Source organism: Triturus cristatus, chromosome 9 (assembly GCF_964204655.1).
Source record: "Triturus cristatus chromosome 9, aTriCri1.1, whole genome shotgun sequence".
In the NCBI taxonomy this organism is placed as follows: Eukaryota; Metazoa; Chordata; class Amphibia; order Caudata; family Salamandridae; genus Triturus; species Triturus cristatus.
The window spans coordinates 216,260,593-216,277,694 of record NC_140592.1 but is presented as its reverse complement, the minus strand read 5'-3'; the positions used below and the strand labels follow the sequence as shown (position 1 = coordinate 216,277,694).

Genomic DNA, 17,102 nt, shown 5'->3' with positions numbered 1-17,102 from the left:
CATAAATGCGAAGAAACACTTGTTGGCTAAGGCTGTTGTGAATAAACTGAAGCACATGTTCCAGCAAAGACTCAAGATTTTGTCACACTGTTATTGATATAATTGATATACTGTTAGCGTGTGCAGGGGACTGTTGTTCTGTTTACCAGTGGATATCCACATGTTGGGGAGGAGGGTGGCTCTCCCTACCCTTATGCACCGCAATCCTCACTCAGTACTAGAGTATACTTAGCTGTGTATTGCCCAGGAGCGCCAATACCCTATTGAACCACCTACCAAGCTGTTTCAGTTTGGAGAACTACTGGGAGCCATTGACATCGGCTACAATTTCATCCATGGTTGGGGTTTTGTGGTGCTCCCTCCGAATTTCTTTATTTGGGAGCCACATGTAAATGCACAGTCATATCTTCCCCGGTTGTTTCGGCTTCTCAGCTATGACCATCGGGGAGACCCATGGGGTTGGTCCTGACACCTTTTCTATGACCCCTTGTTCTTCTAGTTTTTGTAGTTCGCATTCCACCAGTGGTCGGAGGTGGAACGGGATCCGTCGTTGCTGAAGTGCTTTCAAGCCTATCGTAGGCTCTGCCTTGGGCCTTCTTTCGGACTGCTGAGGGGAAGTGGTTGGGAATTCCACAGTGGGAGCATGTTCGGCCTTGGGCGGGGCAGGCGTTGATTGAGTGTTCTTCTCTCCCAAAGTATCCGTACCTGATCTTTTTTGTCTGGATTGCGCACCCCCGGGACCATTTCCTCTTTTTTTTGCCCTCACTGCGTCCGCTCACGCCGCCTTGACGACAATGGTCGTGTCCGATGTTCGTGTTAGTTCTAGGTCCATCTCGTCAGCTCTTGCGGCGGGTAGGTCATGTGACCTTGCGAGGATCAAAGATGTTGTTTAGTCTTATATTGGGTTTCCTCAGGATTAGGCCGTGCAACGTCTTGTTGCGGCACCCCTGTATTAGCTGGGCGTGGATCTCTTTGGGGTGATCATCAGCTGTGCAGGTGCTCGTTAACTCCCGTAGCCTGGCATAGAAGGTATCGATTGATTTCCCTTCTCGTTGTCTGGCCTGGCGGTTTAAACCTTTCAAAATCCAGGTTAAGTTGCAGATCAAAGTGAGCATTGAGTGCTCTTACAGTGGCGTCGTATTCGGTGGGTGGGCCTGTGTTCGGTAGGTGTTTGAAAAGGAGGTAGATTTCCTCTCCCGAGTAGTGTAGGAGCAGGTACCATTTAACTGCACCATCTGTTTCCTGTGTGGTCATCGAAATGCCCTACCCATGTCTTCCAACTGGGGGAGGCAGTTGCGGTATTTGCCAGTTCACTGAATGGGGGTAGGACCCCTGTTGCGGGATGACGTGACCAGAATGTTGTGCAGCGTTTGGTTCATCCCCCATTCCGAATGTATGCTGTGCGACTTTTCTCTATCCAATTAGGGTTTGTGTTGTCTGCTTTATTTATTATTTGTCTTTTCTTTTTTTTCAGTTTGCCCTGTATGCTTATACCCTTTTGTGTGCTGTTTAACTTTATAATGCAGGCCTTTCCTAGTTTCTGTATCAGTGATCTCTCGTGGTTATGTCTTGAAAGCTTATTGTCTTTGCCATTGCTTGTTGGTGGCTTTGTAGCATCTGCTGCACAATTGACAATTTCACCTGTAATCCTTCATAAATTGCGCTGAGACTCTCTTTCAAGATAAACATGATATTTTCAACTTCGTTTAACTTTCTGCCTACCAAAAACACCGTCAAATGTGTGTGAATTAATGTGTGCAACTGGTTAATGTTGAAATATATACACACAAGAATTCTTGGTATTTCCTTCCCTTTCTCTCCCCACGGGTTTTTCGTTTGCTCAAGGACGTGACCTGCAGCCAGTGGCAGTGACCAAAGGCAGGAAGAGGGAGGACAGTCCAAGTCCCATAAGAGTACCGCTTGACAGCACGCTCAATGCGCAGGCGCTAAATGATTGCGCGTGCTCCAGGCGCGTGCTGGTCCGGGAAGAGGCAGGAATCGTGTTCCTTATTCTCGAGTGGGTTGAGGCCAGCGCGCGCATGCGCACTGGAAGGGCAGAGCCGGCACAGCGCCACAGCGCTGACACTCAGCCCTCTTAGCCGAGGAGGCAGCAGCTCAGTTTCAGCAGCTCCGCGCCAGGTCTGTGCCCCGCCGCAAACCCAGCCCCACGCAGCCAGCCTCACCATGCCCGTCACAGAGAAGGACCTGGCGGAGGATGCGCCCTGGAAGAAGATCCAGCAGAACACCTTCACCCGCTGGAGCAACGAGCATCTTAAGTGCGTGAACAAGCGCATCGGGAACCTGCAGACCGACCTGAGCGACGGGCTGCGGCTCATTGCACTGCTCGAGGTGCTGAGCCAGAAGCGCATGTACCGCAAGTACCACCAGAGGCCCACCTTCAGGCAGATGCAGCTGGAGAACGTGTCCGTGGCGCTCGAGTTCCTGGAGCGCGAGAACATCAAGCTGGTCTCTATAGGTGAGTCTCCTATGGGAGGTGTTCTGGAGGTAGACGGGAGCCCGATGCCCACATGCGATCTGCTAAGCGTTGATGCGACCTGTCTTAAAGAAGTCACCTATACAGGGCACATGCACCATAGGGTCGGTAGGCAGTTCCTCCGTCTGTCTCCTATAGAAGGCTGAGCAACAGGAGCCACCCCCTGGGCTCTAAAAGTGAAACGCATGCAGAGGGAATCTCCTAAACTCTAGAGACAGGTGCAGGAAAAGTCAGAATTATTCTGTGCATGTTTTTACCTGTGTGCCAGACAGGATGGGCTAAAGAGCAGCCTTACAGGGTGAGGAGCTTGGACCCCTTGAGTGAGTCCAGTTCATAGCAGTGGAGTGGAAAAGTGTACTAAACAGGTGTGTCGACCTCGCAGGCAAATGTATGCTGTAAGACCTCCCCATAGGTGAATGTAGTACACAAGCCCACTGCTCGCGTCCACAGGTGCCTAAAAGTGCAACGCGTTGTAGTTGGGTACTTAAGGAGACGTGTTTATTGTGTGAGCGCATGCAAATATCGGGCATGTTGTTACAAGAAAGCGCCGCAGAATCGAAAGTTGGTATCAAGTTGGCATTGCGTTCTGCAAGTGAGTTGATATGGCAAGCGGGTGTGCACTCCCACGGAGAGGAGATGCCCGGAAGAGACGGGGGTAATCGGACCTGGTTTTAATGGGCAGCGTGGTGGTGTTCCTCTGTTAGTCCGCGAGTAAAGCAGAATGCAAAGCCAACGTGGGCTGTCAAAGCAGTGTCTGAGGGGGGGTCTTCGGAGCGCCACGCCAGTGATAGCAAGCGCTATGTTAATATGAATGCTTGCTAATATAGGGATTAAACCTCGATCTCAGTGTAACGTCCGCGATAGAGGGGTGTGTCGGTCCTATGTGGGTGCACACGACAGTCTGTGCTCAGCCCTGTGCCAACCAGTGGCACCTCTGACCCCCCCCCCCGAACCCAGTGGTACCTGAAGCTTCTTTGCATTTATTTTAATTCTTTAAGTCATGTTCCCAAAACCCACTTGATATGAGTGTCCATTTCGTTGCGTTATTATTACGACTTTGCAGTGCTGGGATAGAAAATATGGGTTTTTGTGCTGAAATGCGCGCGCCTGGCAGTAAGTAGATCCGCTTGTGTCGACCGCCAGTCGGTCTCACGACAGACTCCACGGATTCCTTGGTGTGTTGAGGAAAACTCCCGCCTCACTTCCTGACACCCACACCGCCTGCAGGCTGCGGCCTCGTGCTCTGGGAGCTCATGTAGGTGCGGGCGCGTGCTCACCAGGCTGTGTAGGGATTATAGTGGGAAGTGTGGTGAGGCAGGTGGGACATGCACCTCCAAAGGTTTAGCTGACGAGGGTGTGGCATTAGGCAGTAGGACTAAAAAGGTGCGGGCTGCTGCGCTACAGGTGTTGCATTGAACCGGGTGTGGACCCCGGAAGTCGGACTAACCGGGGCAGGACTGTGTTCTTTAGATGCTGCATTGATCTGGCTGCGGTTGGCCCTGATACACCAACAGAGGGTCTCAACATAAGAGTTTTATTGCTATTGTTACAACTACTGTGGTTATGTTTGAATTTGTATTTAACTGTCTTTGAATTTGCAAATATTACATTCGAAGAAGATATGATCTTATATCTTGATCATATTCATTTTCCACATCACTTAAAAATCTGCTGTAGTTCCTTAAAGCCAAAATATTCAAATAAAAGACTCCATACGTGGTCCCAAAGTAATCCATGGTAACAACCCCCACTAAAATGAGAAATTACTAGGGATTCATGGTTCGGATCCTTGGTCGTTTTGACATATCTCTCACCCAGAGATTTCGACTGGTTTCAGCAGTCGGAGCTCCCAGGTTTATGTCGCCTGCGGTGTTCTCGCAGGCCTTTTAATTCCCATTGGAAAGGTAATGAAGTAAGCACCCAAAATTGAGGTGTATGACATCAAGGGTTGGAAATTTTGTCATGAGATATTCAGGTTGTTTTACCAATCAACTAGTTAGCAGATACAAGTCCATGCTTTCCAGAATTTGTGATGATCTTGATGGCGTGGCCAGGCAGTCAAGGTCCAAAGGTGTACTTTGGAGACCTCCAGATGTTGCACTGATCAAGGAGTGAACAGGAAGTGACGTTTATAAGTTATGAATTAGCGATCTCCAGATGGTCCATTGATTCAGGCAGTGTGGGTAGAGGTGCATGCATGCTGGTGCTCTAGATACATTGAGCCACAAGTGGTGCGGCTGTGAGAATTAAAATGCATGGCAAGTTAAGCTCCAGATGTTTCATGCATCCAGGTGTGGTTGGTTAGTGAGGGTTCAGATTTTGTCCGTGTTCTCCAAAAGTTCCATTGATCTTGATGTGGTTGGAAAATGAGCGTTAGAAGGAACCCACATTTAGCCTCCAGATCTTGCCTTGAGCAGGGTGGGTGTGGCCTGATGCTGACTGATAAGGATGGGAGTGTCTACTTAGGGTTAGGAGGTGGTGGTTGGCACTTCAGAGATGTCTTACTGATCCATGTATGGTTCTAGACCTTGCATGTCGTAGACTACAGGAAGTTATTTTTATTTTTTGTATGCTTATTAAGATTGAGCTGCCCTTTAGCACCGGAGTGCTTCTAAAAAAAAAATCTAAAAATATGAGACACTCTGAAATTGGCTACTGATGTCTTATTGTCAGTTAAGTACAACATAAAACAATTGTGTCTTGAGTTGTTTAAAACACAGAAAGACACTTATCACTACCACAACAGCTAAACTGTGGAACTTTCTGCCAACCTCGCTTAAAAAAGAGACTAACCCGTTAAAATTTAGAAAGACCTTAAAAACATGGCCTTTCAAGGTAAAATTCTTAAACTTACTCCAGCTGTATCTGTGCGTTCTAAGGGCAGCGCCTTAAATTCTTAATCATCATCATCTTTACGGATAAATAATTCTCCTGGTGAAGTAGCTGCCTGGTTAAAACACGCAATAGAATCTTTCTCTTAGAAAGCAGGGAGTCTCCAGTTAAATGACCGACAGATTACATGATGCTCACGAGCTCTGGATAATTTCAGGCTATCCCAGGTAAAGGGGTAGTTATTGGTCTTTTCTTTGACTACACAAACTTTAATTAATTTAAAATTATGGAATATTCAATAAATTGTATCATGATGCATACAGAATAAAACCGACTATATAGCTTTAAACCATACAACAATTACAATAAATAAACACAATAACAAGCAAACATGCATGCATTTAATTTTAATGATCAATTTCTCCATAATTACTGAATGTACAATAATATAGTTAATAGAACTATGGGCTTATTTTGAGTTTGGCCGACTGGATAGTCTGTCAAAAACATGGGAGAGATCCTGGTGGCAGTATCACAAGTGCTATAAACTATGACACTAGTAATACAGTGGGCGGGATATCTTCCCACATTTTAATGGAGTTTCCCGTCCACTGAACTCTAAGTAAGGCCCTATGCCCCATATTCAGCCTAAAAAAAAATCAGCCCGGAATGGTGAAGCACTCTGCATTTCCCATTTTCACTATTGCTATGGGTTGTATTTTGCTCCTTGAATGTTTACTCTCCAAGTTGAAGTGTGCTCCAAACACTGCACTTAGGATTGTGAATGTTTGCACAGGCAGCATCGCGTGTTTGCATTGGTGTCTGCAAAGGGCTTGACTTAGGTTCAAGATTTTCTCCTTTGCTCACAGGCTGTTTGCAGTAAACCCCACATGTATTTAAGAAACAAAATCACCAAACATAGACATCATCCGGTTGCAGCAAGTACTAGGCTAGCCCACAAAATCTTCCCAGGTCAACTTTAGAGTGCTGTGTACAAGATGGGGGTTATAATGGGTTTGCCCCAACACAATCAAGGAACCTGGGCCTTATTACAGAACAGAAACAATTGGTCCTCTATAGGCATTGAGTCATACCTGTTTATTGTGTGGAAAGCATTTCAGGGTCTGTGATCATGTGATTTTCAATCGCCAAACCACCTAGAATTCTGTGATTTTCCAAAGGACAGTGACACCAAACTTTTAGTTCCTATGTGCCATAAGTCAAAGTTCATTATCCATCTCTCTCGCATCCTAGGCTGAAGACGCATAGAACTGAACACAGTATGAGCACGCTGATGAATGAATGATACACAGTGTTATTAAGCCGAACAGTTACCCAAATCAGGGCGTCCAGGATCTATAACAACAGATTACCAGCCAGGCAAAGAATTAAACATAACATGTATTTGTGAAGCACACGTTCACCCAAGGTTATCTTGACACTGAATAACAGATGTTCATTGTCACCCAACTCAATGGTACTCATTTTATAAACCTCAGAAGGATGAAAGGCAGAGTGGACCCACTGGGATTTGAACCTGTGACCATGAGGTCAAATACAGGCCCCTACAATGGGTGCATTATTCAACTATGCCACCAGAGCTATCTGAACCGAACTGAAAAGCCAACTTTTCAGTAGCATTTTAGGTAGTCTGATCATTTGCTGTGTTTCCTTTTAGAGATCACCGGCCACTACATATTTTTATATTTCTGCAAAAACTGTGGTTTTCTTTCCTGTTGAAAGTGGTGGATTTCGAAAGGAGGCATGAGTTTAAACGTACCCCACTGAGGCCCTCCTATGTAACGAGGAGCACCTTTTGGTGGCACTGCGAGAAAGTTGCACTGCCTTCTGCCTCAGCCCCAAAGTTCTTAGTTATGCACAATTATAAACACCCACCCACAACCTGGACTCACTCAGATCCCTGGAGGCGACCCACCTATAAGTATGCACTGAGCAAGAATCATGCAATTGCATGGACAAAAACACAGCACCACATCTTGAGAAAGAAAATACTCTTAGGCAGTGCAGTATGAACTAAAACATGGGAAATGTACACATGGATAGCAATGCTCACATGCAATACCTCAAGTGGTTTTGAAAATAGATATAGTCAAAAGGAGATATTGACCATAAACCTATAAAACAACACATGTCTGCGCTGTAACTTTTACTGAATTAGACTGAACTTAAACTAACTCCCCAAGTCTACCTTAATTACACCGTCCATCATGGCCCAAACCTACATGAAGTGATAGCTCAAATGCCACATCTCTGTGCTGGAGTGCAAGTAATGTTTCCTTTCTTGTGGATGCACTTCCGGTGCAGATGCCTGCTGGTTTCCGTGTACCACTTATAACTTGGCCTTCTGTGAAAATGTTTAACCTAAAAGAAAGAAACACAAACTCTCTAAAAGATTATCAGGAAAAGCATATATCCAGTGCTTGAAATTGAAAAATAGAAGTGTAGGTACTCTGTACCAGAGTACCTGCTTGTTTCTGCGAAGTGCTGGTCAGGGCTTTAAGTGGGATGAAAAAACTAGGAGGGGGTGTCTCTCAAAGGGGCGTGGTCAATGTAATTAAGGGCGTGGCTTAAAAACTCGTAAACTAAAAATCCGGTCTTAGCATAGTGTGCCAGCTGACTTGTATTTTGCTGCTTCTGTCATTGCATCTAGAAATGATACAAGTAATATCATACCTACAACAAGTCAGTACTATTGGCTCTATCAATGGTTGTTAGTTGCATAAGATAAATAAGCAGCAACTATGGCTTGTATATAATATTGAAAAAGCTTCCACTTAAAGCCCTGGTGACACCGCAACATTTTTGCTGCCCCTGAGTTTCAAAAAAGAGAAGGGAAATGCAGAGAGAAAATGACTCTTTAAAAGATTTCCCTTCCCATAGAATGCTCACCTGGCATGACGTCATGACGTAACTTCTCCACTAGTGAGCAGTATGAGCAGCGCACTTGATGTGCCTGCTGTCACTGCAGTCCGGAAAAAAACAGAGCCCGATAGAGGCCCGTTTCGAGGCCCCCTTTAAAAAACTGCCGGTGCTCGGCACCTGTGAGACCCGGCCCACTTAAAGCCCTGGTGCCGGTACTCTCCAATTAAAGGCATTGCATTTCTCTTGAGAAGTGCCGGTACACTCTCTCAAAATAAAAAAGTGCCGGTACTCCATACCGGACAGTACCTGCCCATTTAAAGCACTGCATATATCAAATTTTTGAACCAGATGCAACCTGGGGGAATGGGCATAGAGTGGGGTTCAGGACAGCACCCTCCTCCCAAGCAAATGAAGCGGCGGAGATGAACATATTGAAAGCATTTTGTGGTATGGTTTCTGGGTATTGTTTTATTTTCATTTAGATCTATATAATTAAGACGCAGACTCCTCTCAGCGTGTCCCTAAAATCAACTTCCCAAATTTGCCCGGAGCACAAAATAATGATTGAAATGAGGAAACTTATTGCAGGATAAGTCAGTGCGCACCGGGAGGGGAAGATACAAGGATAAGGGCTAAACTCGAGAGCATTGAGGGAGACACGTGTTAACACAAATCGCCACTTCCGTTCTTGGCCTCCGCCGATCATTACGTCATCACGCTCGATTATATGCGTCTGCGCTGTGACAAATGTGCTCGTGTTGCCTGAGTTAGGATATTAATGGCTGTTTCTGAATGTTTTCATTCCCACATCTGGGCCGGATAAGCCAACCTGCGTGCAGCTTTAAACGGGCTTTAAGTGCTTACACGTATAAGCCCCCGTCAATCCTCGGCCTTCTCCCCGATGAAGGCCCGGGCAAGAGAGAGAAACTTGAACCGTATTTTACAAGCAGAAAGCAGTACTTGGAGTCTGGCTGGGTCTGCGCTGGTATGGGGTTGTATTTCATTCCGCAGTAACGAGCCTGTATCCATGGAGATGTTTGCCAGTGTTTTGAAGGGTAAGCACACACCTGTAGGGGTTTGGTGTGATAAGCACAGATCTGCAGTCTGCCAAGGGAGTTCTTGCAGCCCAGGTGAATGAATCAGCACAGATAGGCCGAGCACACAGACCACATCCTGAACCCGTGGCACCCTCTCCATTCCATGCGACTCAGCGTGTGAGCCACCAGTGCAAACACACAGCGTGCTGATCTTGAATATTAGGAAAGGTGGAGTCACCAGGGCAGGGACATCTGTTAACTCTGAGTAAAGTCTTATCAAGCCTGTCTAGGAGTGCCGGGTCATACCTAAAGTTGATTGAGGATGTATGATGCACAGGGTGTCTCTGGTGTCCACTGGAACTGGCCTCAGTGCCTTCAGTTACTGATTATAGTGTTTCAGTTTCAAGCAGTGCAATACCAGTTGAAGTAACCAATAAAAAGTGGTTACTTTTGTGAACTGTGCTTCTGTAGTAAGCAGCATTCTACTTGCTCAGAAGAGAATGCACCTCCACTAGCTTGGACTGCACAATAGAAATTAATCGCTACTCCATCGGAACACAGTGGCCTGAGGCATTCGGGGTCTAAAGGCTGAAATGGATGTCTGATGCATGTGTGGGTGACCCTGTTTCTCCGGGGGACTAAACCATATCCCCAGCAGAAGGGATTCAGCAGTGGTATTTATGACTGCACAGATTTGCCCCTCTGTGCACCATCTTCGACTGACTAAGTTTGTCCTCAAAGGATGCTGTGCAGCCATCGGGGCCAGTGGCAGAGATGCTAAGCTCATTGTTCTAGCTGATCTTTCCTTCTGATTGTAAAGTTAAAGGGCACTGCGCATTGGAGCGGGCAAATTAAGACCATAAGGTGCTTTTAAAGGAGTTCCCAGCACAGACCACCTGCCAGCAGAAACAACTGAGTTGCAGCTCTCAAGCGTGGCATATAATTCCCCACACCTTCTTGGGCAGATCTTCAGTTGCCCCACAAGAACACTGCACAGCCATCTTGACCTGTGACCATGTTCTTTAAGACTGGTGAACACCTGCTGACCTTCCCAAACTGCAAAAGAGGGCTCTGTATACCCGAGCAGCACATAACCTTCAGGCTGAGCTAACGGGGCTGACCATCCTGCACAAAACTAGGACCTAGCAGAAAGGATTGAGTGTAAACTTTGTCTAGCAGCACATGACCACCCCCCTCCCACCATCTCGAACTGGCATACCATAACCCAAAGAATGCCAACAGCAGACTTGGTTCAGAGCTGCTGAACCCTTTTTGTGCCATTTATCCCCTGCCCAACCTCCCCAGACCAAAAGAAAGGGCCTGCAGAAGTGGTGACCTAACGGATAGAGAAGTTGACCTCGAAGCTTGGGAATCCGGTTCGAGTCTCAGCAGGAACGCTCAACATCCCATGATTCTGGGCAAATCCCTTAATCTCCAAGTGCCTACCTAAAAATTAATGTGTTCATCTGTAACGCAACTGGTGCTCATGCAAAGCGCTCTGATACCTTCGGGTCGAGTTCTCTCTATATATAAAACAAAAGAAAACAGGATCTAGGCCTGTATATATAGTCTTAATACCCCCTCCCCATTCCCCACTTTCTCCATCATCTAGGTGACCTTGTGTAGTCCTATGATTGGTGCGGCAAGAAGACTGCAATATCACTTTCCCAGATCCTCTTACTACTCTAGTCTCCAACACTCAACTAACCCTCCCTCTTCTCTCTTTTACCTCCACAACATATCTTCCTCCTACCTGGAATTTTCTTACAAATTGCCATTTCCATCCATGTGCTTTTGTCCAAGCTGCCAGATGTCCTGACTACCGCTTCTCAAACCTCTTTATTGCCTCTCGCCTGATTCTCCACTGCTGCCTCACGGTTCCCTGACCGCAGGGCACACCTCACACACATCAGCGGCTCTTGAATCCTCATGCATATATATTAGAACAGCAGCCCCTTATTTGGTGATAGGAAGTGGTACCAACCATAACATGGTAATGGTATAAACACTGTCCACCAAACTTTAAATAGTTTACTTCAACTTAAATGCCTTAAAGTTTCTTATCAGAGTAGCCAATCACCATGGCGGAGGTTCCAGCGTCTAAATAAACACAGTGCAATTTTAGGTGGCAAAATGCCATCACATTGTAGGAAGGGGAGCGGGGGCGCGGCTGGGGGGAGGACACCAGCCTAAAAAAAATGTGCGTGTGTGTGTATATGTGTATATATATATATATATATATATATATATATATATATATATATATATATATATATATATATATATATATATTACCTACTGGCGGTCGCCAGTAGGTAGTTATAGTTAGGACCACGTTTCCATAGGAAAACCTCAACATTCTATTTTGAATAACTTTGGCGCCGGTCGACGAATCCTCGCGAATTTCTCAAAATAGGTGGGGCGCTACGCTCCGCTCCTACCCTGAAAGTCTCGGGGGGATCCGTCAAGCGGGGGCTGAGATAAAAGGGGGGTCCCAAAACGCGTTTTTCCCATGCATTTTTCCATAGGACCTTTAGAACGAGCTACAGCCCGAACGGCTGAACAGAATTACTCAAAATTTGGCAGAGAGGTAGTCCCTAGGTCAAGGAAGTGCCTTTTGTAGGTTTGGTGTAAATCTGTTCAGTAGATTCTGAGAAAATAGCCTTTAAATCAATATATATATCTGAGCCCGCTTACGGTACGCTTACCGTACGCTTACGGTAAGCGTACGGTGGCGTGCGCGAGCGCGATTCTGATTGGCTCTTAGATCTTAGTAAACATTCGAATCGGCCGAAACCAGGAAGCGGCGGCCGCCATTTTGTGTATTTCACTCTGAAAAAAAAGAGTGAAAACAAGGAAAGGGGGCAATGAGGAGAGTTACAGACCCCCTAACATTTGTAAGGGGGTCAAAGAAGGACAGAAAAGTACAAAGAAAACATTTATTGATTTTAAAAAAAATCACGGGGTACGCGTACGGTAAGCTTACGGTAAGCGTACGGTAGGAAAAAAAAAAAAAAAAAATGAAAATCAGATTTAAGTGTTTAGATATTAGGGGGCTCTAAAAAGAGCCGTTGTGTTTATGAAATGATTTTTTAGTGGTACCTACAAGTAAGTACCGATGCAGAGTCTAAGGTTCAAGAGGAAGACTCTGTTCCCTTCATCATTGAAGTGCACACCATCTCCTCTATAAATGTCTTGCATGTCATAACGCAAGTTGTTGTGGTAAATGGCACCCATACCATAGTCACGGAGGAAAGCAGAAACAGATTTGTTGACGTGCTTTCTTGCTTTGTCATCGCACTGCGTGCTCACTGTGCGCGCACGGAACGAACTGCGTTAAGTGGGCGCGCACGCCACGAATGGCGTAAAGTAACTTAGCATTTAAAAAACCGTACAAATTCACTGAAAAAACCATAGGTTTCACACACGTTATAGTTAGGAATTAGCATTTAAAAAACCTTGCAAATTCACTGAAAAAACCATAGGTTTCACACATGTTATAGTTAGCGGAAATTTTACTGATAAAAAACCAATGAAATTCCCCCGTTATAGTTAGTGCAGGCAACTATAACTCACGCGACCGCAATCTTCTGCTGATGACATATGTGTCTTTATGAAAAAAAAATATTTGTAATATATGTATAGCTAAAAATGTATGGAAGAAGACATGGGCAAATAAGTGTCTAAATACAGTATTAGCATCAGCAGAGGATTGCGGTCGCGTGAGTTATAGTTGCCTGCACTAACTATAACGGGGGAATTTCATTGGTTTTTTATCAGTAAAATTTCCGCTAACTATAACATGTGTGAAACCTATGGTTTTTTCAGTGAATATATATATATATATATATAATATATATATATATATATATATATATCAGCGTTGAGAGTGAATCGGTGTTAGCCCCTCAGGGCAATGTCCGCAAATCCTAGAGGATTACACTCGGGGAGATGTTGCTATAAGAGGAATGTCTTCAATTCCTCCCTGAGGAGCCTGTGAGAGAGATCTGGACACATCTGGTGTGGAGTGAGTTCCAAATCTGAGGAGTTAAGCCCGGGAAGGCCTGGTGTGTAGGCCTGATATTCTTTCCCCTACCCCCAACTTAAATTTCCTTTATGTTTTTGTCCTTGCTTGAATTTACCCCCCATGCTTCTGGGTGCATCACTGTTCTGATGGGGCAAGTAAGCATTCTTTGCATCTGCGTGGACGTGGGACGAGTAGAACGACATCTTTGTGTGTGTGAGGAGCTCAGCAGCCTGAACCCTGGCTCTAACTGTGCCAGAGGCTAATTAAGAGTTGAGTGCAGCGGGATCAGCCTGCAGCTTAAGTGTGCTGCGGTCTAACTTATTGGAGTTGTGTGATTTAAGGTGGGGAGGTCTGCGGGATCCTCCAGCACATTACTCCGAAAACAAAGCTTCTCTTGATCTCCCAGAGAGCGAGTTTCTGCCAAACATGATCTCACCCAATCTTCACTTGCTCCCGTTAAACATTAACAGCGACAACTGTTGTTCTCCAGTCTGACTAGCAACGCGCTATCTAAAGTACATATCATGTGAAACTGTCACAAACCACCGTGCATACTTCTTCCAATGAAATGCATTATACGGTGCACATTGTGTTGCAAGCGTAGACTGTTATATATGAAATATAAGTAGGTGGCATTAGAATATTATGTAATGTCCTGAATATTGTCTACAAAAATATTGTTCCATTGGAGTTAATAATAGAAAATCTATACTCTGTAGTTTTGTAGTTTTTCTAATATATGTTTGGTAAATATTTTGGTTTGTAGAACACAATATTTCTTAACAAACAAAAAGAGGCCATCTGTCAATCGTGGACTACACCTCCAAATCTGATCAGAAATCAGAATGTTTCCTTTAGATAACCCTCACCCATCAGGGGTTCCCCTGGATGGCATGCTTCATCATTGGGTCCTTCCAGTTTCGCTGCAGAACGGGGCGTGCTGCGACCTATGGGTAATGTGGAAGCAATTATAGGTGTAATATAGTAGATGGAAATTAGATGTAAAGAGAAGGGCGGGGGGTTGTGGAAATTTAAAAATACCTGCCTAGTAGGAACATAAACTCAATATATATATTTTTTTAATCAATCAAAGATATGTTTATTTAGACCAATGGGCTTTAAACAGCGCAACATTAAAATATGTTAGCAAATACATATATAATGATTAATTTAATCTAATGAATCTATTTAAAAAAATACCCATGTAAAAAATATATTCCAATCAAATCTGCAGGTAATCCGGTAAAACACATCTGCACTCCTAATTCTCAATAAACAATTAATTTATGGTGCAATATAGTAGATTAATATTAGCTGTAAAGAAAAGGAGTGGGGGATTGTGAAAGTTTAAAAATACCCGCCTATTAGGAAACCTATACTTCATGTGCACCTCTAGTTGGTATGGTTAAGAAACGGGGAGAAAAGAGCGAGACTCGAGAGAATAATGTTCCTGAGTTTCTAAGGGTCTACATGTTTCAAGCCCTACCCTAAGGCTTTTCATCAGGACCAAGGATATCCACTCCCTGATACCACTCCTGTTAAACCATATAGCTGCAAACCATCTGCATGTTAAGGAAAGTAAATATACAAACAGTACCCTTTTGGTGTTATGCCTGGATGATCTGAAATTACATAATGTGAAAGTTAGTCAGCCAAGAGTCTCTGGCTATACTTCAGATTCTATACAAATAGTTGCATGGACATTTTCAGGTACACTGTGTCGACTCCTTAATAAACATCACTTCTGTGTGAAACTCGTGATGAATTGTAAGCGCTCATGGAGGCTGACACTTCTAGTGAAAACAAAAGCTTGTGACACACAAACAATTACACTGAGCACACACACCAAACATAGATATGAAGGACCAAAAGCTGAAATTAAACAAATGTCCGGGACATGAAATTAAAATTAGGATAAATGCACTTCATACATGTAGAATGCCTAAATCTGGCATCATGAGACCTCCGACTAGAGGTGCAAATAAAGAATATTTTTCTGACTGGGCAGGTGTTTGCAAATTCCCCCCCCCCCCCTCCTATTCTTTACAGCTAATATTCATCTACTATATCACACCTATAAGTGCTCCCACATAACCCATAGGTCGCAGGCACACCCGTTCCACAGCGTAACGGGAAGGACCCAATGATGTAGCATGCAACCAAGGGGAAACCCTGGTGGGTGAGGATAATCTAAAGAAAACATTCTGTTTTCTAACCAGATGTGGAGGTCTAGTCCATGGTTGACGGTTGGGCTCTTTTTTTATTTATTGACAATATTGATAGGAGGACAAGTCCCTCTTTTTCTCTCCTCTACCTCCCCTCTTTGTCCTGAAACACAATATTTGTTAGACAGTATCTCTGTATACCATATTGTGACATCCAAACTGTTGACTTAAAGGAGGCCGTGCTTTATCAGTTGCCCCCTCCCTGAGCCGCAGAGCAACGAAAAAAATGTGGTTTTCAGAAGCCAGTTGATATAACTGGCACTTTAAAAAAATAGGAGTCTGTGTTAGACCACTCGACTCCAAGCCGCGTCATAAAGCCAGCTTCTGGCTCTATGGGGCTCTGAATAAAATGTATTGGCCTTAACAGTACTGTTTCCATTTTCGATGGAATTGTATCATTAATGTGGGAGTAAACAAAGGAGTGACGTGCAGGTGCCCACATATGAGCAGTCTGAAGGGGAGTGGCAGATGCCAAAAATCCAAGAAATTAATTCAGTGCTTAGCAGATCTGTGAAATGTCTTATTTTACTAAGGCAGAATTCCTCGTACTACACAGGCTCCCTTGTCGGAGCAAGGGAAAATATACAGGCATAGCTTTCTTTTATTGTGTGCGTGCGCGAGTGTTGCGGGCAGGGCACGAATCCCAGCCGCCGCCTCCTCGCGTCACATTCTGTCAGCACATGTCGTAAGGAGGCTGTCAAAATATACTTCCATGCAGGGTACTATTAGCCTAAGAACCCCAGGAGGCTGTCCGCTGGAAAATGCCTAAAATATATCTTTTAAAGAGCGCCAGAATTGGAAACAGACTGGTAGCAGCCTGACCCCTCTTTCCATTTCTGAATATGGTACCCCAACAATGACACTACTAACAAACTTTATATCAAGCTGTATGGCTCAAGCCCAAAGATATCTATCGCTGTCACTTTCCAGATAATCCTCTTACGATGTCAGCTTTTGTGCTAGTTCTTGTTATCCTAACACACTGTTTTATATTAGGTACATAATCATATACAGTCAGGAAACCGCACCTTCTCTGCTGAGCAGTACCATGACAGAGCATGCCTTTCTTTTGGAAGATTGTAGGTTTGACATGCAATGGTGCAGCGCTATTCGTGGTGTACAAGTTGTGGTGTATACATACACTAAAGGGCTTTAGTTCAGTCTCTTTCAGCCACTGGCTGCTTTGGCTGAGTAACATTCAGCTGTTGGCCTGAGGCATTGGCAATCAATTCTTGGATCCGCCTACAGCAGATCTTTATCCTCACCTTCTTTCTATTGGCTGTTTGAATGTATCCTGGATCTGTCTCAATTGGAATGGAAGAGGGACTCATTTACTTCTGAAAAAACACTTTGTCATCACGTATTTAAGTCTTTACCTCATCAATGCATTGTCTACACAAAACAATAGTTAAATCGCTTGTTTTGCACTACAACAGGTATTTTCTCCTTTTTTCAGAGCTTGAGTGTGAGTCTCAAAGCTATTAGCGTCGCCAACACTTGTGTTTCTGTGTGTGTGTTTTATGGGACATTAAATCTTAGATGGCATGGTGCCTAAAGGTTCCTGTCTATCACTACTTTCCTACAAACAACAAAGGCCTTTCTCT

General features: G+C 44.6%; 1 protein-coding gene across 4 annotated transcripts in view; it reads left to right on the top strand.

Moving 5' to 3' along the window:
- The first annotated feature begins 2,068 nt into the window (after positions 1–2,068).
- The window catches only part of FLNB (filamin B), a 446,441-nt gene continuing 431,407 nt past the window's right edge, over positions 2,069–17,102 (top strand). For 3 of the 4 annotated variants that reach the window (XM_085624762.1, XM_085624761.1, XM_085624760.1), the window contains exon 1: positions 2,074–2,476. In XM_085624762.1, coding sequence (XP_085480888.1) covers positions 2,185–2,476 — 292 coding nt within the window. In that variant the 5' untranslated portion in view covers positions 2,074–2,184. Of the gene's footprint in view, positions 2,477–17,102 lie in introns of all 4 variants that reach the window. The other variant, XM_085624763.1, reaches the window with a different exon arrangement.